We start from the raw sequence: 18110 nt of genomic DNA on the forward strand, positions 1-18110 counted from the left end.
TACTCATCAAATAGTGCTTACTTGCTGACATGTGTTTCTCCTTCGCCGCGCAATGCCTTCTCAATAAGAACACCGCGCGCCTCCAGCTCCCTCAATTGCACTTCGATCTCTTCCTGTTCACGCTGAATCTCCTGAGCGATTCTGAGTCGCTTGAGCTCAGCTTGTCGAACAGCCTTCGATATGGCACGCTGCCGCTTCTGTTCACGCGTCTCGGTAGCGTTACTCTCATCTTAAAGGTAGTGAAAAATAATACTTATTTATCATTTATAAAATACTAAGACAATGAAATAGTAGAGGAAAAATCAGTCAAAGATTTACCAACGATCTACTTTTTTTGATAATGATCGAAACCAAAGAAAAGTGTAGTCAAGAAAGAGGAAAAGTGTAAAATAAACCAACCAACCATCGGATCTCTGGTAATTGAGTGGCAAAGGCGGAATAGGCGGCGGAACGGGCTCATCGGTGTCATGGCTCGCAACATAATTCGGTCTGTGGATAAACAATTGTGGGCTAGATGATGAGAGCGCTGCTATTGCTGACTTTTTTGTGGCGCTTTTTACTGGTGTAGTGTTCAAATTTTTATGGGTATTTGATGAGCTCGTATTTGAAATACTTGCGCTGTTGTTTAGCTGGGCGTCAAAGAGGGAACCATCCTTGTCCTAATGGTGTGTTTGTTTGATTTTGAATTTTGTTTTTGTTTGTGTTTTATTTAACATTTTTTTGCAAGCATTGTGTTTTATAAGTATTGAAGGTTTGTAGAATGTTTTATATTTGTATGCATGTATTATGTTTTATAAATTGTATGCATGTATTTATATTGTCATTATTTATACCCATGCATTTATTTTTTTCATTATTGTTTTCAAGCAGTGCGCGCGCGTAGTTATGAGGCAGCAGCATTGTCCGCGGCGTGGAAAAAGATATGATGAATTTAGATTTTAGTAATACATATGCATATATGTACGTACATATGTATGTGTGTATACATGAACAAGCTAGCATCAGCTGGCTCCAAGCAAAACAAGAATAAAGAAAACGTTGGCGATAATACTTAAATATATGTATATACATTGGCGATCAAAAGTGGATGAACGGGGTTTTTTTGATATTTGCAATGTTTTTCAAGCTAAAATTTGTTGGCGAATTTTTTATAGCAATATTCATGCATTAACCAAAACCATAAAATCAAATTTTAAACTATACATAATTTAGAAAAATTCAAAAAACTTTCATCCAAATTTTGAAATTTTTTATCTGAAATGTTAGAAAATTTCTGGGTATGCTTATGAAATTTTAATAAAATATTTCTTTTGTTGGCGGAAGAAAATGCTCAATAAAATGCACTTTTATATGAAAAACAGCGAAAGCCGTCAGCAAAAAGAGAAATATAAAAAAAGATGCGATTTGTTAGCCGCTTAGTCATTTTATTATACAAAAATTTAACAGGCTTGCATACCCAAAAAATTTCTATAGATTCAGATTAGAGGGCGTAACGCCTCGTAAGAACGTAAACCTCGTAAAATTGCTTAATTTTGTATGGAAAACCGATTTATTTACGAGGTTTATGCGTCTGCGCGGCATTTACGCGTTTAGATGAATACCCCTAATAACAAACAAAAAATTTAGCTGGAATAGCATTGTAAATATTAAAAAAAGAAAGAACCTTCATACAGTTTTGACCACCAGTGTACATATGGTATGTATAAAACATAAGTGAGAACATATGTATATTTACATGCGTCAAACTTGAAATAAAAGCATACAAATATCTATTATGTACTAGATACGTTTGAATGTATATTCTTCTTCCACCAATAAAGAACTAATGATAAACATCTATAATAAACTACACTGAGAAAAAAAACGCGTTGTAAGAATAAAAAAATTTTATTTGATTACCATTTAAAAATGCTCGCATTTAAATCAAGTGAAAAGTGTTAACAAAATGGATTTTTCCATTATACATACACTACTTATAATGGAAATATTCAATTCAAATACGCCCGTATTAAACTGGAGCATGGATGGTGTTTTGCACGTTTCGGATGCTTTTTCATATGTAATTAAGAAAGTATATGTATACAAAGCATGCATGCACAGCGGTAACAAAAACACATACACACATATACACATGCATGGTACATGTTTATGTGTACAAATGCACTAATCGCGCGCTGTGATTTTGATTCAAACTCAACATTTGAAAACACATTCACATGTATGGCTGTAGATGAGTGCGCAAAGACGTTTGATACAATGGATTGCTGCCAAAAGGGTCCGGGTTCAATTACCATCAGACGGACTCAAAAAATTATTTTTTTCTTTTAAATTCTTTTCTTTCTTAATTGTGAAAAAGCATCTGTGCACTTCACAACGACGTCTTTTATAACGTACTCAAATTTAAAACGAGTTGGGTTGGTGATCTTTCATATGCGTATTTTTTTGAATTTAGTACGTTTTTATACCTTTCATAAGCATGAAATGGTATTATAAGTTTAGTCCGATGTTTTAAGTATCAGAATAAAAAGAGATACACCCATTAAAATGTATACTTATATGATCAGAACGACGAGCTGAGTCGATTTAGCCATGTCCGTCTGTCCGTCTGTTTGTATGCAATCTAGTCTCTCAGTTTTCGAGATATCCGGATAAAATTTGGTAGGTGCGTGTATTTTTATAATGTATTAATCATTTGTCGGAACCGGAAGAATCGGACCACTATAACATATAGCTCCCATACAACTGATTGTTCAGATACGAGATTTTTCGTTATAACTTTTCCATTTATGCAGCTAGGAACATGAAATTTTGCAGTACTTGCACCCATTATCAACAGAATACTTATAGTGAAAATTACAAATATCGGGTCACTATAACCTATAGCTCCCATACAACTGATTGTTCAGATATAAAATTTTTCGTTATAACTCCTACATTTATATAGCTAGGAACATGAAATTCCGCACTGTTTTCAATAATTATCAACAGAAAACTTACAGTGAAAATTAAAAAGATGGGGTAACTATAACCTATAGCTCCCATACAACTGATTGTTCAGATATGAGATTTTTCGTTATAACTCCTACATTTATGTAGCTACGACCATGAAATTTCCCGCTGTTTTCACTCATTATCAACAGAAGACTTACAGTCAAAATAACAAAGATCGGGTCACTATAACCTGCAGAACCCATACAACTGATTGTTCAGATATGAGGTCTTTTATCATAACTCCTCCATTTATGCAGCTAGGAACATGAAATTTCGCACCATTTTCACTCATTATTACCAGAATACATACAGTGAAAATAACAAGGATCAGATGACTACAACATATATCTTCAATACATCTGATTGTTCAGATATGGGATTTTACTGTAAAACTTCTTTATTTGAACAGCTAAAACCGATAAATTTCGTAAGATATTTTATAAATAATAATACAAAGTCTACTGAGAAAATTATCAAAATCTATGCTGTATAAGCTTTATCTCCTATAGCACTGATTGTTCAGATACCAGTTTTTGCCATATATCTCCTTTATGTAGGAAACTAAACCCAATAAATTGTTACCGGTTTACATACCGATCACATAGCAGTGAAAATCACTTAGATTGGCGCTAATATAAGGTATATCTTCCATACCTCTGATTGTTTAGATGTGATTTTTTATATAAGTATGTAACTCCTCTATCGATGTATGCAGATGTATTCAAAAGCAGTAATCTGTTAAAGTAAAATTTGCAGATGTTCATGAAAGGTATAAACCCTTCGGCATAGCCGAAGACAGCGCTGCTCTTACTTGTTTTTAATTCTAAAATTTTTTCCCTCAGTGTACATGTAAATCCTCCGTGCCAGCACTTTAGGAAAAACGTCCCATAAATGCTTGTTCATATGTACGTATGCAAGTAGGTGATGTATGAAGTATTAAAGAATATTATAAAACCCTTTTTTTTTAATTTGCATGTCTATTTATCCAAGTTTTTGTTGCTGTTCTTGTAGCGGCTTACTTAGCGCTGCCTAAATCGGCTTGTCCCTCAATCATTGCCGTCCAGATCAACTAACGGGAGACCCAGGAAGTGCGCCACTCCGACTGGATCGGACCAGATTGAGAGGGGCGTTAGTAGAGTAGGGTTTGGGAGCATGCGAAGATGTGTTGCGAGTCGATAGGTCACCCTTCGCATGCCGGTCACTCATTGAGCACATCTGCATTTATCCTACTCAGGAAGGAAATTAGCCTGCTGCGGTATCCAGAGCAGCGTTGGATTATTGTGGTGCGAATCTCCCGGGACGAAGTTCCGTCCCGTCCAAGTCTGGTGCTATATTTTCAAAATGGCATTCACAGGTCGGAAGTGGTGTAAGTCGAGACCGACCCCCCTGTGAATGCCGTTTAGAGCCTGGCGGTACGCTTTCGGGTCCGCTGTTTTATGTACTAAGCGAGGGCCCAGCAGTAAGCAGATGTCTGTTCGGTTGCCCACGTCTGTGGCGCCCTACTAGGAACTGCTTACATAGCATTGTGTTGTGCTCTTTGATGGGGAGCATTTGGGACTCGTCATGTATGCAGGTCGGTAGCTTCGTCTATTGCGTCCTGCTAGTCCCCCGCGACCACACGGGCGCTGCATAATATAAAACCGGCCGTCCAATTGTCTGGTATATTTCCAAAACCTTTATTATTCTTTGTCCCGGGTGATGCCGGCTGGCTACTTATGGACCTTGTTCCGGCTCTGTACTTTGTTGACAACTGCGGTTGCATGCGCCGAAAAAGAGAAGAGACTATCGAAGGTAACTCCGAGTATTTCGACCACTTAGATAATTCGCTAACCACCGTTTGAGTCCCTGTATGAGAGAGAAAGGTTCATTATCTTCTGGTAGCTAGGAGTGGCTGACGGTTTCAAAGGCCTTTGACAGATCCTACTCTACTAGAACTCTTCTCTCACAGGGCGGTTTCGGTTCCGGCCACGAATTATCTGAGCGTTTATGGCGTTAAGTGCTGTTGTTGTGCTGTGGTCAGGTGTTACGTATAGCGTGGGAGTAGCAAGTGAAATCGGGGATTGTACAAAAACGTCGTGCCGTGTTTGGGCATGGTAATATCAGGTAATAGCAGGAGTTAGTGTGGGGCATGTACCAGCTTTTAAGCAGAATGTGGCCGGATGAATACATGCACGAAGAGAAGCTGCCTGTACGACGCCGAACCTAAATTTGGGACCCCCGCAAATCTTATACGGCTATGTAGGATGACGTTGAGGGCAACCTTCAGCTCTGCCCAAATTGGGAAGGACCTGACGGCACTGTTTAAGACCAAACTAAGCGTAATAAGAGCTGCCAATCTGAATCGTAGCGGAACCATATATAGCAAAGGAACGCTGTTGCTGGCGAATGCGGATGATAGAAAAAGAAGCTAAAGAGGTTGGTCTAGCGGTGAATGAAGATAAACAAAGCACCTCTTGGTAACATATAAAGAGTCCACAAGTTTTGGCAACACGTCACTGTTGGCAACTATAACTTTGAGGTAGTGAAGGACTTTATCTACCTAGGATCCAGCATAAACTCCCCCAACAACGTCAGCTTGGAGACCAAGCGAAGAATAACTATTGCCAACAGGCGCTACTTTGAGCTCGGTCAGCAAATGAAAAGTAGAGCCCTCTTTCGACGAACACAAATTATGCTTTACGAGTCTCTCGTCATGCCCGTTCTTCTATATGGCGCAGAAACGGGGACTATGTCGAACAAAGATTAGAAGGCTTTGGGTGCTTTCGAGACAACTATTCTACGCAAGATCTACGGCCCTGATCGCGTGGAAGACGATAAACGGTTGTAAAGTGAAATAAGGAAGAAGAAGGTGTAAGTCATTTCATGTCGTTTGACTTTAGTGATCATTTACCTGTATCTGAATGCATCTATTTTTCGTTAAAGGTAATCGGTTTTATCCATCTACTATAATATAGTATACTTGTGGAAGTACATTGTAAAGTGGCGAAAATATAAATAGGGAAGAAACATTTGAGCAATTTTTGGCTATTTTACTTTCGTTTATTTATGGCCAAATTCACAGTGCGTAGTTAACCACTGATAAGAGTTTAACTATTTATTTTCATATTCACAACGCTCAGTTAACAAAAGTTTAAACCAGCATGTCCCCATAGTTAAACTCTTGTGAAATAAATTTTTTTTTTGTTGAACGAATTTCAAATTTGAATAGAAAAGTATTGATTTTTAGAATTTGTATATTTTCAGGCGATATGAATTTCTATAGTTAACTATGTGACTCTGAATATTAATTCATAATTAAACCCTTGTTGGTGGTTAAGTTAACAATGGTTCAACTAAGCACTGTGAATTCGGCCCTTAAAGTTTATAATTTCTTTATGAAAATATAGCTCATTATCACTTTGTACAAAAATTAGCAAAATTTTTAATTCGAATGCATAGAAACATTCTGAGTATACAGTTTTGTAGTATAACAAAGTGCTTAGGACTTGCAAGCGCAAAGGACTTACTGTTGATTTTTGGCATTTTTTTTTTTGTGGAAAAATTGTCCAACATATCGCACTTTTATAAAGATGTAACTCAAAATTTACGTTTTTGGAGATTTCATTATGCAAATAATAAGCTTGATAATTAGAATATGTTTAGTCTAAAGGATAACTCAATTTCCCAAATATGGCGAGAATATTAGTGTTTTCATCTATCTTTTTGTATACCAACTGTATGAATTTATAAAACTTTGATTGCGTTTTCCCACAAAATTGAAATACTTCGTTATACGGCGGTGGGGAGTCCCAAAAGTACCCGGCCCAACCTAGAGATGGCGGTAGTTGTTTGAAAAATATCAGTGTGTTAAAAAGTACATAATCTGTAAAGCATATGTTTCAAGTTTGAAGACGCCACGTTGTTTAGTATATGCTTGGCAGCCGTCAATAGTGAACGTTTTCAGTGAATTTGTGAAAATTGGTCATCGTGATACAATACTTTTATTTGAAAGGCCTCAGCCCATCCGGGCGGGTCTGCTCCTTCGTTTAGAACAGTAAAATATTAAGTAGCAGAGTTTAAACGAGGCCGTACGAGCTGCCAAGACGAAAATCGCAGTGGTCGACCAAATGAGGTGACGACTCCAGAAATGGTGAAGAAAATCCACAAAGCGGTAATGGATGATCGTCGACTGAAAGTGCGCGAGCTAGCACATATAGTAGGTATTTCAAAAATTACGGTACATCCCATATTATCTGAAGATTTTGAAATGAGAAAGCTGTGTCCAAGATGGGTGCCGCATTTGCTCACACTCGACTTGTGAAGAGGTTTCAATTGAGTGTTTAGCGAATTAATGAATTAAGGTTTGATTTGCAAATTCATGCACCCTATTCGCCAGATTTAGCCCCTCGGACTATTTTCTGTTCCCCAACTTCAAAAAATGGTTCCGTGGTCAAAGATTTCCTAACGATGAAGAAATGATGTCGGCCGTTAATGGCTATTTTGAGGAGCAAGACAGTTCTTATTATAAAAAGGGTATCGAACTTATTGAGCATCGCTGGGAAAAGTGTATAGAGCTGAAAGGAGATTATGTGGAAAAATAAATATATTTTCTCCCAAAATTTTTGCCTTTTTATTATTATTATTATTACAAGCTTTTATTTAACTTCACTTGTATGTATGTATGTATGTATCTTTGTATGTCCTGGAACTTTGCAGTCAATATTTAACAAACTTCCCGATGAGCTGCAGACTTGAAACTTCAAACTTAGCTCAGAACTCGAGGACAATACAATCTAAAAGATGTTTTAATCCGCTAGGTGGCGCAGGAGTCGAGATATTGGCAAAACCCGCATTTATGGTCTGATTTGGTTCGTATTTAGAACATATATTACGTATATGAAAAGAAATAAATCCGAAAAAAAATTTTGCCGATAGGTGGCGCAAGAGTCGAGATATTTGTAAAACCCGCATTTATAGTCTGATGTGGTTCATATTTAGAACATATACGACTTATATGAAAACAAATAAATCCACAAAAAATTCTGCCGACAGGTGGCGCAGGAGTCGAGATATTTGGAAAAACCGTATTTATGATCCGATTAAGTTCACATTTAGAATGCATATTGCTGACATGAAAAGAAATAACTACACAAAAAATTTTGGCAGTTATGTGGCGCGTGAGTCTATATAATTAAAAATTCGGCATCTGTGCTCAAATTTGGTTTATATTCAGAATAGGTGTATTACCTATTTAAATTGAAATATATTGAAAATTTTGTTTGTTAAGGCCAAATGTAGTATAATATTAACTGCAAGATTTCAAAAGACTAAAAAGTAGAAAATAAAATTATATTTAAAAAACTAAAAACACGCTTTTATTACAACAAGAACTAAAAAGTATAAAATAATTTGTAGATATAGCGATTCCGTTTAAGAAGAATAAGAAGTTCCCTAACCTTATTTAATTTAACTGTTTTAAATTAGCTAAAAATAGGATTAAAGTGATTGACCCGTAGTTATAGTCAAAATAAAGTGCACTGTAAAGTTTGTTGCAGTTTTTTTTACAGATATCCCATTGAAAGTTATGCCAAAAAGCTGCAACTACTGGGGCCACCCCCGTATTTTTAAACGTGCGATATGTACATTCTTTGTATCGAAGAAAATGTGCGAAGAAAAAATTTCCAAAAATTAACCGTAAGTACTAGCTACTTCAAGTTTGCACTTTATTAAACTAAAATTTAATGGATTACAAAACTGCATACTCAAAAAAATAAAAAAAATCTGATTGAAAAGTTTCAAATTTTGATGAACATGTTTTTTAGACAGTAAGGTATATTTTTATAAAACAAAAATAATAAACATCTTTTAAACAAAGAAAAATAGCCAAAACTTGCTTAAATATCTCTTCGCTATTTACGTTCTCGCCACCGATGCATGTATGTACATATGTGCCCAGTTGCAGCCCCAGCGAATGGACGGAATCAAATGAAATTTTGACAGAGTATTTCTGTGATATCTGGGCCTATAAGAGGGTGAAAAAGTGGGATTCGACAAGGAGGCGTGGCACCTCACATAGGCGAGAATTTTTTTATCAGCTTTATTTTCGGAGCCATAAGTCCCATGGTCTTGAAATTTGGTGTGCTGACCTATCTATGATAGGTGCTTATAGTAAAGTATATATAAATGAGTTTGTAAAAGGGGGCGTGGCACATCCCATAGGTTTGGAATTTTTTATCAGCTATAACTTATCAGCATAACATCACTAGAGTATGCGCTAATAGTAAGGTATATGTATGTAAATAAATGAGTTTGTACAAGGGCGCTTATACAGTACATTTCGAAAATGGGAAGATTGTTTTCAAGGCTTGGTGGAAATCAACTATAAATCGTTGTTTTCGATCCAGTGGTACTGTTGAACGAATAAATGTATATTCATCTTGTATAAAACTAAGTACATACTTCAAAAATAGGCCTGCTATGCGGAAAATTGCAGCTATGCTAAATGCAGCTGAGCGAATAGGCAGCTAAACAAAATTAATCAAAATGTGCTGTAGTAACCTAAAGAGGAATGAGAGTTTACAAGAGGGTGTAGCAGCCCCCTTAGACGGCATATTTTCAGAGACCCATAACTTTGGAGCCGTGAATATCATGTCACATAATCTTAATTCAAAAATTGGAGCGCCTTTAATTCTTTTATTTTTACCTTGATCCACCTTACCTTAATAATGGGCAAGATTGGTAGTAAAGAATATGATGACCAATATAGTTGAAATAAGAATTATTACTGGATGCGCCAAAGAAGAAAATGTTTGTCTGTCGGAAGGTTCATTAATTGACCAGAACTTCTATTTGAATTTAAATGGCTTCACTATATTCTGATACATTACATGTTGATAAATAAATCGCAAGATCCAACATTAAAAGTAACTGAACTTCTGCTGGAAAGTTCCTGCTTTCCGCACGATAAATTTAACAGCCTTTTTCGTACGGAGGCCTTAAATTAAATAACAAGTAATTTTTAGCAAAAAAAAACCGACTTAAAAAAATATATATATATCTATATATCTCATGATCCACTGATCGAAATCGGTTGAACTGGTCCAAAGTTATGCGGTAACATACATAAAAAAAAATATATATATATATACATATATATATTCCGACGAACTGATAATAATAATAATAATAGATTGGCGCTTACACATATGTTAGTGTTTGGCCGAGCTTCTCCTCCGATTTGTGGCGTGCGCCTTGATGTTGTCACACAAAGCGGAGGGACCTACAGTTTTACGCCGACTCCGAACGGCGATTGTATTTTTATGAGAAGCTGTTTTTCATGGCAGAAATACACTCGGAGGTTTGCCATTGCCTGCCGAGGGACGACCGCTGTTAAGAAAAAACCTTTTTTCTATATTTTGCGATGTTGCTTTGACCAGGGTTTGAACCCAGGCATTGTGGAGTGGAAGCGCGCTCTGCTTACCACTACACCACAGCGGCCGACGAACTGATAACCTCCTCCTTTTTTCGAAGTCGGTTAAAAAGTTAATAGTCCCCTTTAATTTATGCTGAACTGAAAATTTGTCACATGACTCTGCTGGTAAGGTTACAACGGTAGAACGATTTACAGAGGCATTCAGTTAGAAGTGACTAGCCATTTAAGTACAAGAGGTGGATATGACTTATGTCACTTTCAAAATAAACGGCTCGTATGTCAGTTACCTGATGGGCAAGCAATCCATTACAATATTCTGTACGTACGTTGATGGGTACCCGCTGACCATCCCTTCTGCGAGATTCGGTAACACGTTGCTACAAAAAAACACGAAATACGCCCGAAACAAAACTATTGGGGATTTCGTTTCTCTTTTCGTGTTCGACTCAAAATTAAAGGTAAATGTTAAGAAAACTTTGTTCTTTCTTTCGTTTCTTAAAATGTCATACTCTTGTAAGGCAAAAAAGGCACATTCTCTGCCCTTTGAAGCTTTGTCGGGGGAGGGTTGCCCCGAAAATCAGTTGGTTGCTTAAAACGACAATATTATGAAATGCGTGAGCTAGACAAGGACAAGTAGGCAAAAACATGCCCATTTACAGGGTTGAGTGTGACATCAAACACATTCTGCACCGCGGAAAGGCAGCATTTTGGTGTAGGTTGTAGGTAGGTCGAGCACAATGTGAAAATGGGTTTCTTTTAATTACTGAACACTCAATTTTTTTTTATTAAAAACCGTTATTTTCTGGCTTGACGCACTTATCCATTAGCATCTTGACTATTTTTTATCCCATTTTAAAGACCAAACATTTTTTAGGAAGGAAATTTATAGACCTTCGAAATGATGTATAAAAATGTAGTGTAGAATTTGTTTAGTCAAAGCTGATTCCGGAACATTTGATTTTTTTTTTAGTTTTAAATGCAATTAGAATTCAGACCCTCACCCGAAATCATAAATTATAAGATGGAATTCGGAGTAAACAAAATTTATTTATTTTCGATTAAAATAATAATTAAAACTTATACATTCAAAAAAAGAATATAAAATAAAAACTTAATGAAAAAGCTGCCGACTTACGTATGTAATTTTCATATACATTTATATGCGTATTATATATTTATAAAAATATTGCCCTACATATGGATAGCAACATCATGTGAACATGAACATGCATTGCATATGTATGTTTTTGTATACATTTATATAGCAATGTTAATTCACTATTTTCATTTATGTTCAAAACTGATTAAATGGCACTAAGTTTGCTTTTTCGTTGTATATATGTATGAATGTATGGATATACATATGTACTGTATTTACGTTTTATATGAATGTGTAGGTACATAGCGATGGTCCTCTGTAATAACGGCACGATTCAAAATTAAAAGAAAAAAAATTAAAACTCTACTGCTCATCCTTGTCTAATCCAGTAAGTTGTAAGGATTCGACAAGGATTAGAACATCTAGCAGTTATAATACACATATATACATACATTTAGAATCATACATACACACTATATCGTGTCGTATTCCTTTATTTCGTCCTTGAATCGCAATCATACAATTCAATGTACATAGTTTCGAAATATTTTAAGTTTGATCTTAACTAAGATTTGCATACATATACATACATATATAAATGTATTTACATATAAATGGATATGCATAACGCTTACATATTTATATATGCGTGCAAGCGTATAGGTGCGAATGAAAATATACCGTAAAAAACAAGAAAAGTTTACTAAACAGCAATAATATTGTAGGTAAAATAACGGTTCAATAAAATAAAATAAAACTATTTGTTTAATTTGTGGCCACAAGCAAGTGGTTGGAGTTGTGTGTTGTGGAGTAGATTGAAGTGGAGTAGTAGAATGGAGTGTAGAGAACAAATATTCGCTTTCGACATACTACATTCATACATATGTACATATGTACGTATGCGCATATTTAGGCATATGTACATTCATATGTAAGTATTTACGCACACGCACGAACTTCTTTTGCACTCTACGTGTGCTATAAAGGCTATTTATTCTGTAAGAAAAAAATTAAAAAATATAAATAATAAATTAAAACGAAATCGAAGTAAAAAATAAATTGGTTAGCTAATTGATATTATGTGCAATTACTTTTAAAACAAAGATGTGCATGTGCGCAAGCTTATACATTCGTTTCATTTTGCTGCGAACACAGACAAAAGGTCCATTGCGAAAGAAGCAGTGCTTTTTATTTAAATACGATCTTAGCGCGTTTGGTTACTTTTTAAACAATGTAAATATACACAAATAAGTATAGAGTGCAGCAAATATTTTATAGGCATATTTTTACATGTGTAATTCAGTACGTATGTATGCATATTCATATTTACATATGTGAGTACATGTTATAATATTTGATTATGGTCACTGTTACACAAACAGACATGCCAAGGACGATTAAAACAAAGATGCGGTTATATTAATGCACGTATAGATGTATGTTTATGTATATGTTGGCACGGGTAGTATTTAAGAATAATTAAGGAACCTACTTTGCACGATAAAGCTTCGCATCGCTGAAAGGTATGTGAATCAAAGGAAAAACGTGGTCGATCTTACAATATGTCGGCCTATAGAAGTTAATGCTCCGAGTTGCACTTTTTTTTTTGTTTTGAGGTAGTGAAGCTCCTAAAAATTCTGTGCTAACGCTTGAAATTTTCGGAACCGTGACCATGCATCAGTTAACAAAATATTTTTGGAAGGCAAAACTGAATGAATAATAAAACGTTCGCTATTGGGCCGTATGAATAAAAACTAAGCAATTGCTTTTTCTTAAAATTTCATACCTTTTACTTCAATTTTGTTTGAATAAATTGAGTAAAAGATCTGAAATTTTAAGAAAAAGCAATTGCTTATTTTTATTCATACGGCCCATTGTTGTTGGTAGGTAAAACAGGTCTACAAAATACCAAAACGCAAGCCGCGAATATTAGGTTAGCCTGGGATCATTTTGCGGACTCTGCATGACTTACAACCATGCAGAGTTGGCAAACGAACTTTGCCATGGGCCACAGTACCTACCAACCATTTTTGAACCAATAAATATTTTTTTTTATATAAATACATACATGCAAACAGTGTTGCCAAACATGGGCTTTTCCTACCAAAACTGGTAGGTTTTTTTCCATTTGGTAGGTTGGTAGCCTTTCTGCGGTACATCTAAAGGCCACACTGCAGACCTACTTAGGAGCTAGCTGGGAATAATCTCAAATTGCTGCCCACTGGCGGAAGTCAAAGGGAATATGACAATCAAAGATATGCATAACTCTTTCCGGCAGGGACTCCGAAAGACACCTTGAACCTAGAAATCTTACTGGCAACGTGACAGCACACTGCTAGTTAAAGTGCGGTTTTAATTAAATGGGTCTTTCTGTAGAGACGGACTGTAGGGTTTGTCGGATGGTGAAAGAAACCCATTCTATGTGCCTGTCCACGAAGCATGAATCGTAGATTGATACACCTTGGAGACGATTGCCTTCTCCATCTAAAATTTGGAATATGGCCTCATCCAAAGTGCTGAGTTTTTTAAACAGCCTAAGGTTGGAGTGAATACAATTTGGATTTAGCATAATATATCTTCTTAGGTCGCAGCGCGGGTATCTTCGACGTAATAATAATAATATTGTCACTAGACACGAATAAAGTGCTCGAAAAAACTCTTTGGGGAGTTCTTGGGAATACTGTTGCACTCGAAAATATAGTTGACCGCGGACATAAGTATGGGTCTTTCTTCGCTGTCAAAGAGGTTGACGCGGCTTTATTTGCCGTCGCCTATGTTAAGTCTTTCTTCGCCGAAATTGATTTTACGCCTCTTTTTTCGCTATCAACTTTTGAGCTCGCGTCTTTATTCGTATCTAGTGACGATATGTCTGTATGTGTAATGAGACATATGTACGTATGGATAAGTCTGTACAATAAAATGAATCGTTATACGCAGTTAATTTGTTTTTATTAATCTAGTTGTGTTTTAGTTTTACTAAATGTTATGTTAACTATGTTTTTAAAAAAATTGACATTGAAAACAAATATTAAAACTCAAAAAAATGTTTTGTTTGTTGGTTATGGTAGGACATTTTGGTAGGAAAAAAAATTTGTCTGTGGCAACGCTGCATGCAAACATGCTGGTCTCCCCTCTCACTGAGTTATTCACCCTCTTTTCAAACAGAGTCATCAAATTTAGCTCATGACTGGTGTGATTTCTAGTGCGCCGCAAAATCTCGCACAAAAATTTCGATTTTAAGTACTAGAAAAATACACAAAACCTTAAAAATTTGTATTTAAGCGGCATATCTGTTGCTGGGGCAAACTTTGAGGCGCAATAAAAACAGCAGTGATGAGCTAAGATTTGTGACTATGATTAGAATACGGCTGTAAGTTTTTCATTACTGTTGGTAGCTGAATCTGAAAGTGGGAATTTTGTTGCCCCAGAAGAGTTCTTCAAATTTTTCTCATCACAACCTCATTCAAAAATGGCTTGCGGTTGAAAGAAATGTGTGTATTCGGACGAAATCAAATTTTTCTGCTTTTCTATTCAACAATTTTTATTGAGCTCGAGGCCGTTTTTTAATGAAAACTTATTGTGGAAAAGCAACAATAATTGGAAAAATGGTAGAAGTGATAGCTATTTCGGAAATCACCAAATTTCCTTATCAGACTTCTTTCAGCAGGATTCGAACCGACGATCACCACTGACTCAGCCAGTTGCCTACGCACTTTGCTAAGTAATTCTTGTTGCTTATTTCCACTATTTTCACATGATGAGCCAACTACAATCAAGCGCAGCTATTCCGCTGCAATTTACTTGATCATGTGGTTGTTGGTTTTGTTGGTTTTTGTTAATATTTCTATTATTAGAATGTTTAACTTTTAGGTGTGCTCGCCCTTAAGTTATTTGTTTTTGTTATTTTATGGCCTTATAACAATTATATTCAACAATTTTTATTGAGCTCGAGGCCGTTTTTTAATGAAAACTTTTTGTGGAAAAGCAACAATAATTTGAAAATTATTGTACTAATTCACTAATTCCATATTCAGACGTCGGGAAGTGCAAGCCACAATTTTTTGGAAACCCTTTCTAAAGATTACGCCTCATTTCTTGATATTTAAATATAAAGTGGTTTTTGAGCCATCTTTTAGTCGCCTGCCATAACAGGTGTTGCTTATAAGTCCATTAGTACGTTTAAAGTCCATGATTGCGGAAGTTTGTCTTAAATAATGAACATAAGTGAATGTTGTTGTGATTTACATAGAGTGAAACATTCAAAAGACTCAGAATTTTTCGTTAGCGCATTTTTGCTGGAAAATTACAACAACACCATTTCCAATCGGATATCATTCCATGATTGCAAATAGCTCACGGATACATCACAAATCTATCTCCGTACATAAGCGATTATTGCAAACGACCTCAGTGATATGTATTCAATTTCCTTTTTAGTTTTTCTGTTAATTTCCTAAATATGTATTGAAATAAATTTCCTACAATTATGGGTTCAAGTTAATCGATAAAGGAAATAATTAATAGGGGTATTCTCGGAGTCTTGCAAAGCCTTTGCACGGATTGCACGATAAAAACCGGTTTTCGTATGGGACAGCTTTGCGAACCATGCAATCCGTACACCGTGCAAGGACTTTGCAAGACTGCGAGAATACCCCTAATGAAATTCAATATTATTGCTGTATTTCAATGCTATGTAATTTTTAGACAAAAAAAAATGTCGACAACTTTTTTATTAAATAACATTATATTTATAACGGCAAAATACTAACTACTGAAGAATAGAGTCGCCTAGAAGTAGTATAACCATTCAATATGAAGTATTATTGAACATATCGCTCATTTGCTGGAAGTGTGCCATAATCCTAATATTTCATTAGAAGAAAATGTGTTTTCATTTTTACTATGGGAGCGTATGTAAACCGAAAGCTTTATTACCGTTTTTCTCGTGTTTTTGATTTTTTGAATTGTGACACTCTTGCAGCATATGACTGATAACATACATATGCACATAGCTAATAAACCGGTGCTACTTGATGTTTGTTTAATAAAATATAAACATTTATACATAGGTTAAGAACAATTAAGGTGACGAACAATTAAGAAAGCAGTAAAAAAGCGTGAAGATCACAAGCTAGCTTTAGAAGAAAAGCTTTTAAGCCAATTAGAAAAGAAAATAGCAAACTTAGTAAAAAATAAAGCTCAAAAAAGTTAAGCTTACACCAAACCCGATATTCCTGACATCGAAGCATGACTGGAAAAACGAAAGATTCGGGTTAATCGATTATTACGACAATATAACAATCCGATAAATATAGTAAGTGGGATTGAATGTTATGTATTACATAAGTACATGTGTCACTAAGTTGAAGCGAAGAAGTGCGTACAAAAATATTTGAAATACCAATTTTGGAATATCTCTTGAAAATTACTTAAAATTACACTAATGCTGGATTTCCACTAGGCATTAAATGGCAAAAATTTCAAGTTGGGCAATAAATAATAATCGTGTCATTACGTCCAAAATATAGTCATTAAGTTCATTTCCATATGGCCTTTTTTTAAATGGAATTAATTAATAAAAATTCGGCGTAAATGGCAATTAAAAAATAGTTTACAGATTTTATTCTTATGTTTTTTAGTGTAGAATGAACTATATTTTAGTAAATTATCGAAAAAATTACATTAAAAAACGTTGCATATATTGCGAAAAATTCACTGTGCCAGTACTTGTGTTCGTTACTGTACATAAGTAAAAGTGTCAGTATGCAGCAATTTGCTTCTAATAGTAAAATTTGAAGAGTCTCAGATTTTTCGATGCGCTGGTCGAAAGCAAAAATTTTCGATGCAAACAAGTGTCTAATTCCAATCCATCAAATTTTAACCGGTTAAGTATTGGTTCTTTTCAGAAAAATGGCCGTCCTCTTACGGCAGAGTAAGTTACCAGCAAATATATAGAATATGTCTCAATTTATAAAAGAAAAAAACTTTTGGTTAACAGTCAAGATTATTCGTCAATTGAGTTCTGATATTTTTCAGTATTTTTCATCTTGCCTAAAGCTATAATGAATGTATGCATGTCACAACTCACATATGTATGATAATACAATAATTGCAATCATTAAGCTTACTTTTTACCTCGCTTTTATTAGCTTGGGATGTAACTATGTAATAATGATGCGCCTAAAAGTTGCAGCGATTTCCATTCTCAAGTTACGTAGCGAGTTTTAAGTTTTAATTAAATTATAATAACTTGTTATTGTGAAATTGTTTTCTCAACGCGCTAAAAACAATAAATAACTTTTTATTATTGTTTATTCAAGAATGAAAAATGTTTAGTTCAAGCAATAAGCTAATCAATAGTAGCAAATGTAAACCAATTCATATTTTTATTTGGTTATTTTCATTATTGCAAATTAAGGCAGACATTTTCCCGAAAATTTGGATAAAGTATATACATACATATGTAAGACTGCAGTTAGTTCAAATATTTATCTACCATAACATTTGCTAAATGATTGGCACAAGTTATTTAAAAATAATACTCTAAAATTTGTATTACGCACTTCAACTTAGTGAGCACCCGGCAATAAAATATTGACTATCGTAGTT

The 18110-nt window shown here is 35.1% G+C and overlaps 1 protein-coding gene across 1 annotated transcript in view; it reads right to left on the reverse strand.

Annotated features, from left to right (window-relative positions):
• Nucleotides 1-18110, reverse strand: part of LOC118738032 (F-actin-monooxygenase Mical) — a gene marked incomplete in the record, with an annotated part of 215264 nt that overhangs the window by 14859 nt on the left and 182295 nt on the right. The window contains 3 exon segments of the mRNA XM_036468909.1: nt 22-229; nt 404-659; nt 16720-16752. Of these exon segments, the coding sequence (XP_036324802.1) occupies nt 22-229; nt 404-659; nt 16720-16752 (497 nt within the window).

This window comes from Rhagoletis pomonella, unplaced genomic scaffold, assembly GCF_013731165.1.
Source record: "Rhagoletis pomonella isolate Grant_MI unplaced genomic scaffold, Rhpom_1.0 Rhpom_scaffold_00004, whole genome shotgun sequence".
NCBI classification, from domain to species: Eukaryota; Metazoa; Arthropoda; class Insecta; order Diptera; family Tephritidae; genus Rhagoletis; species Rhagoletis pomonella.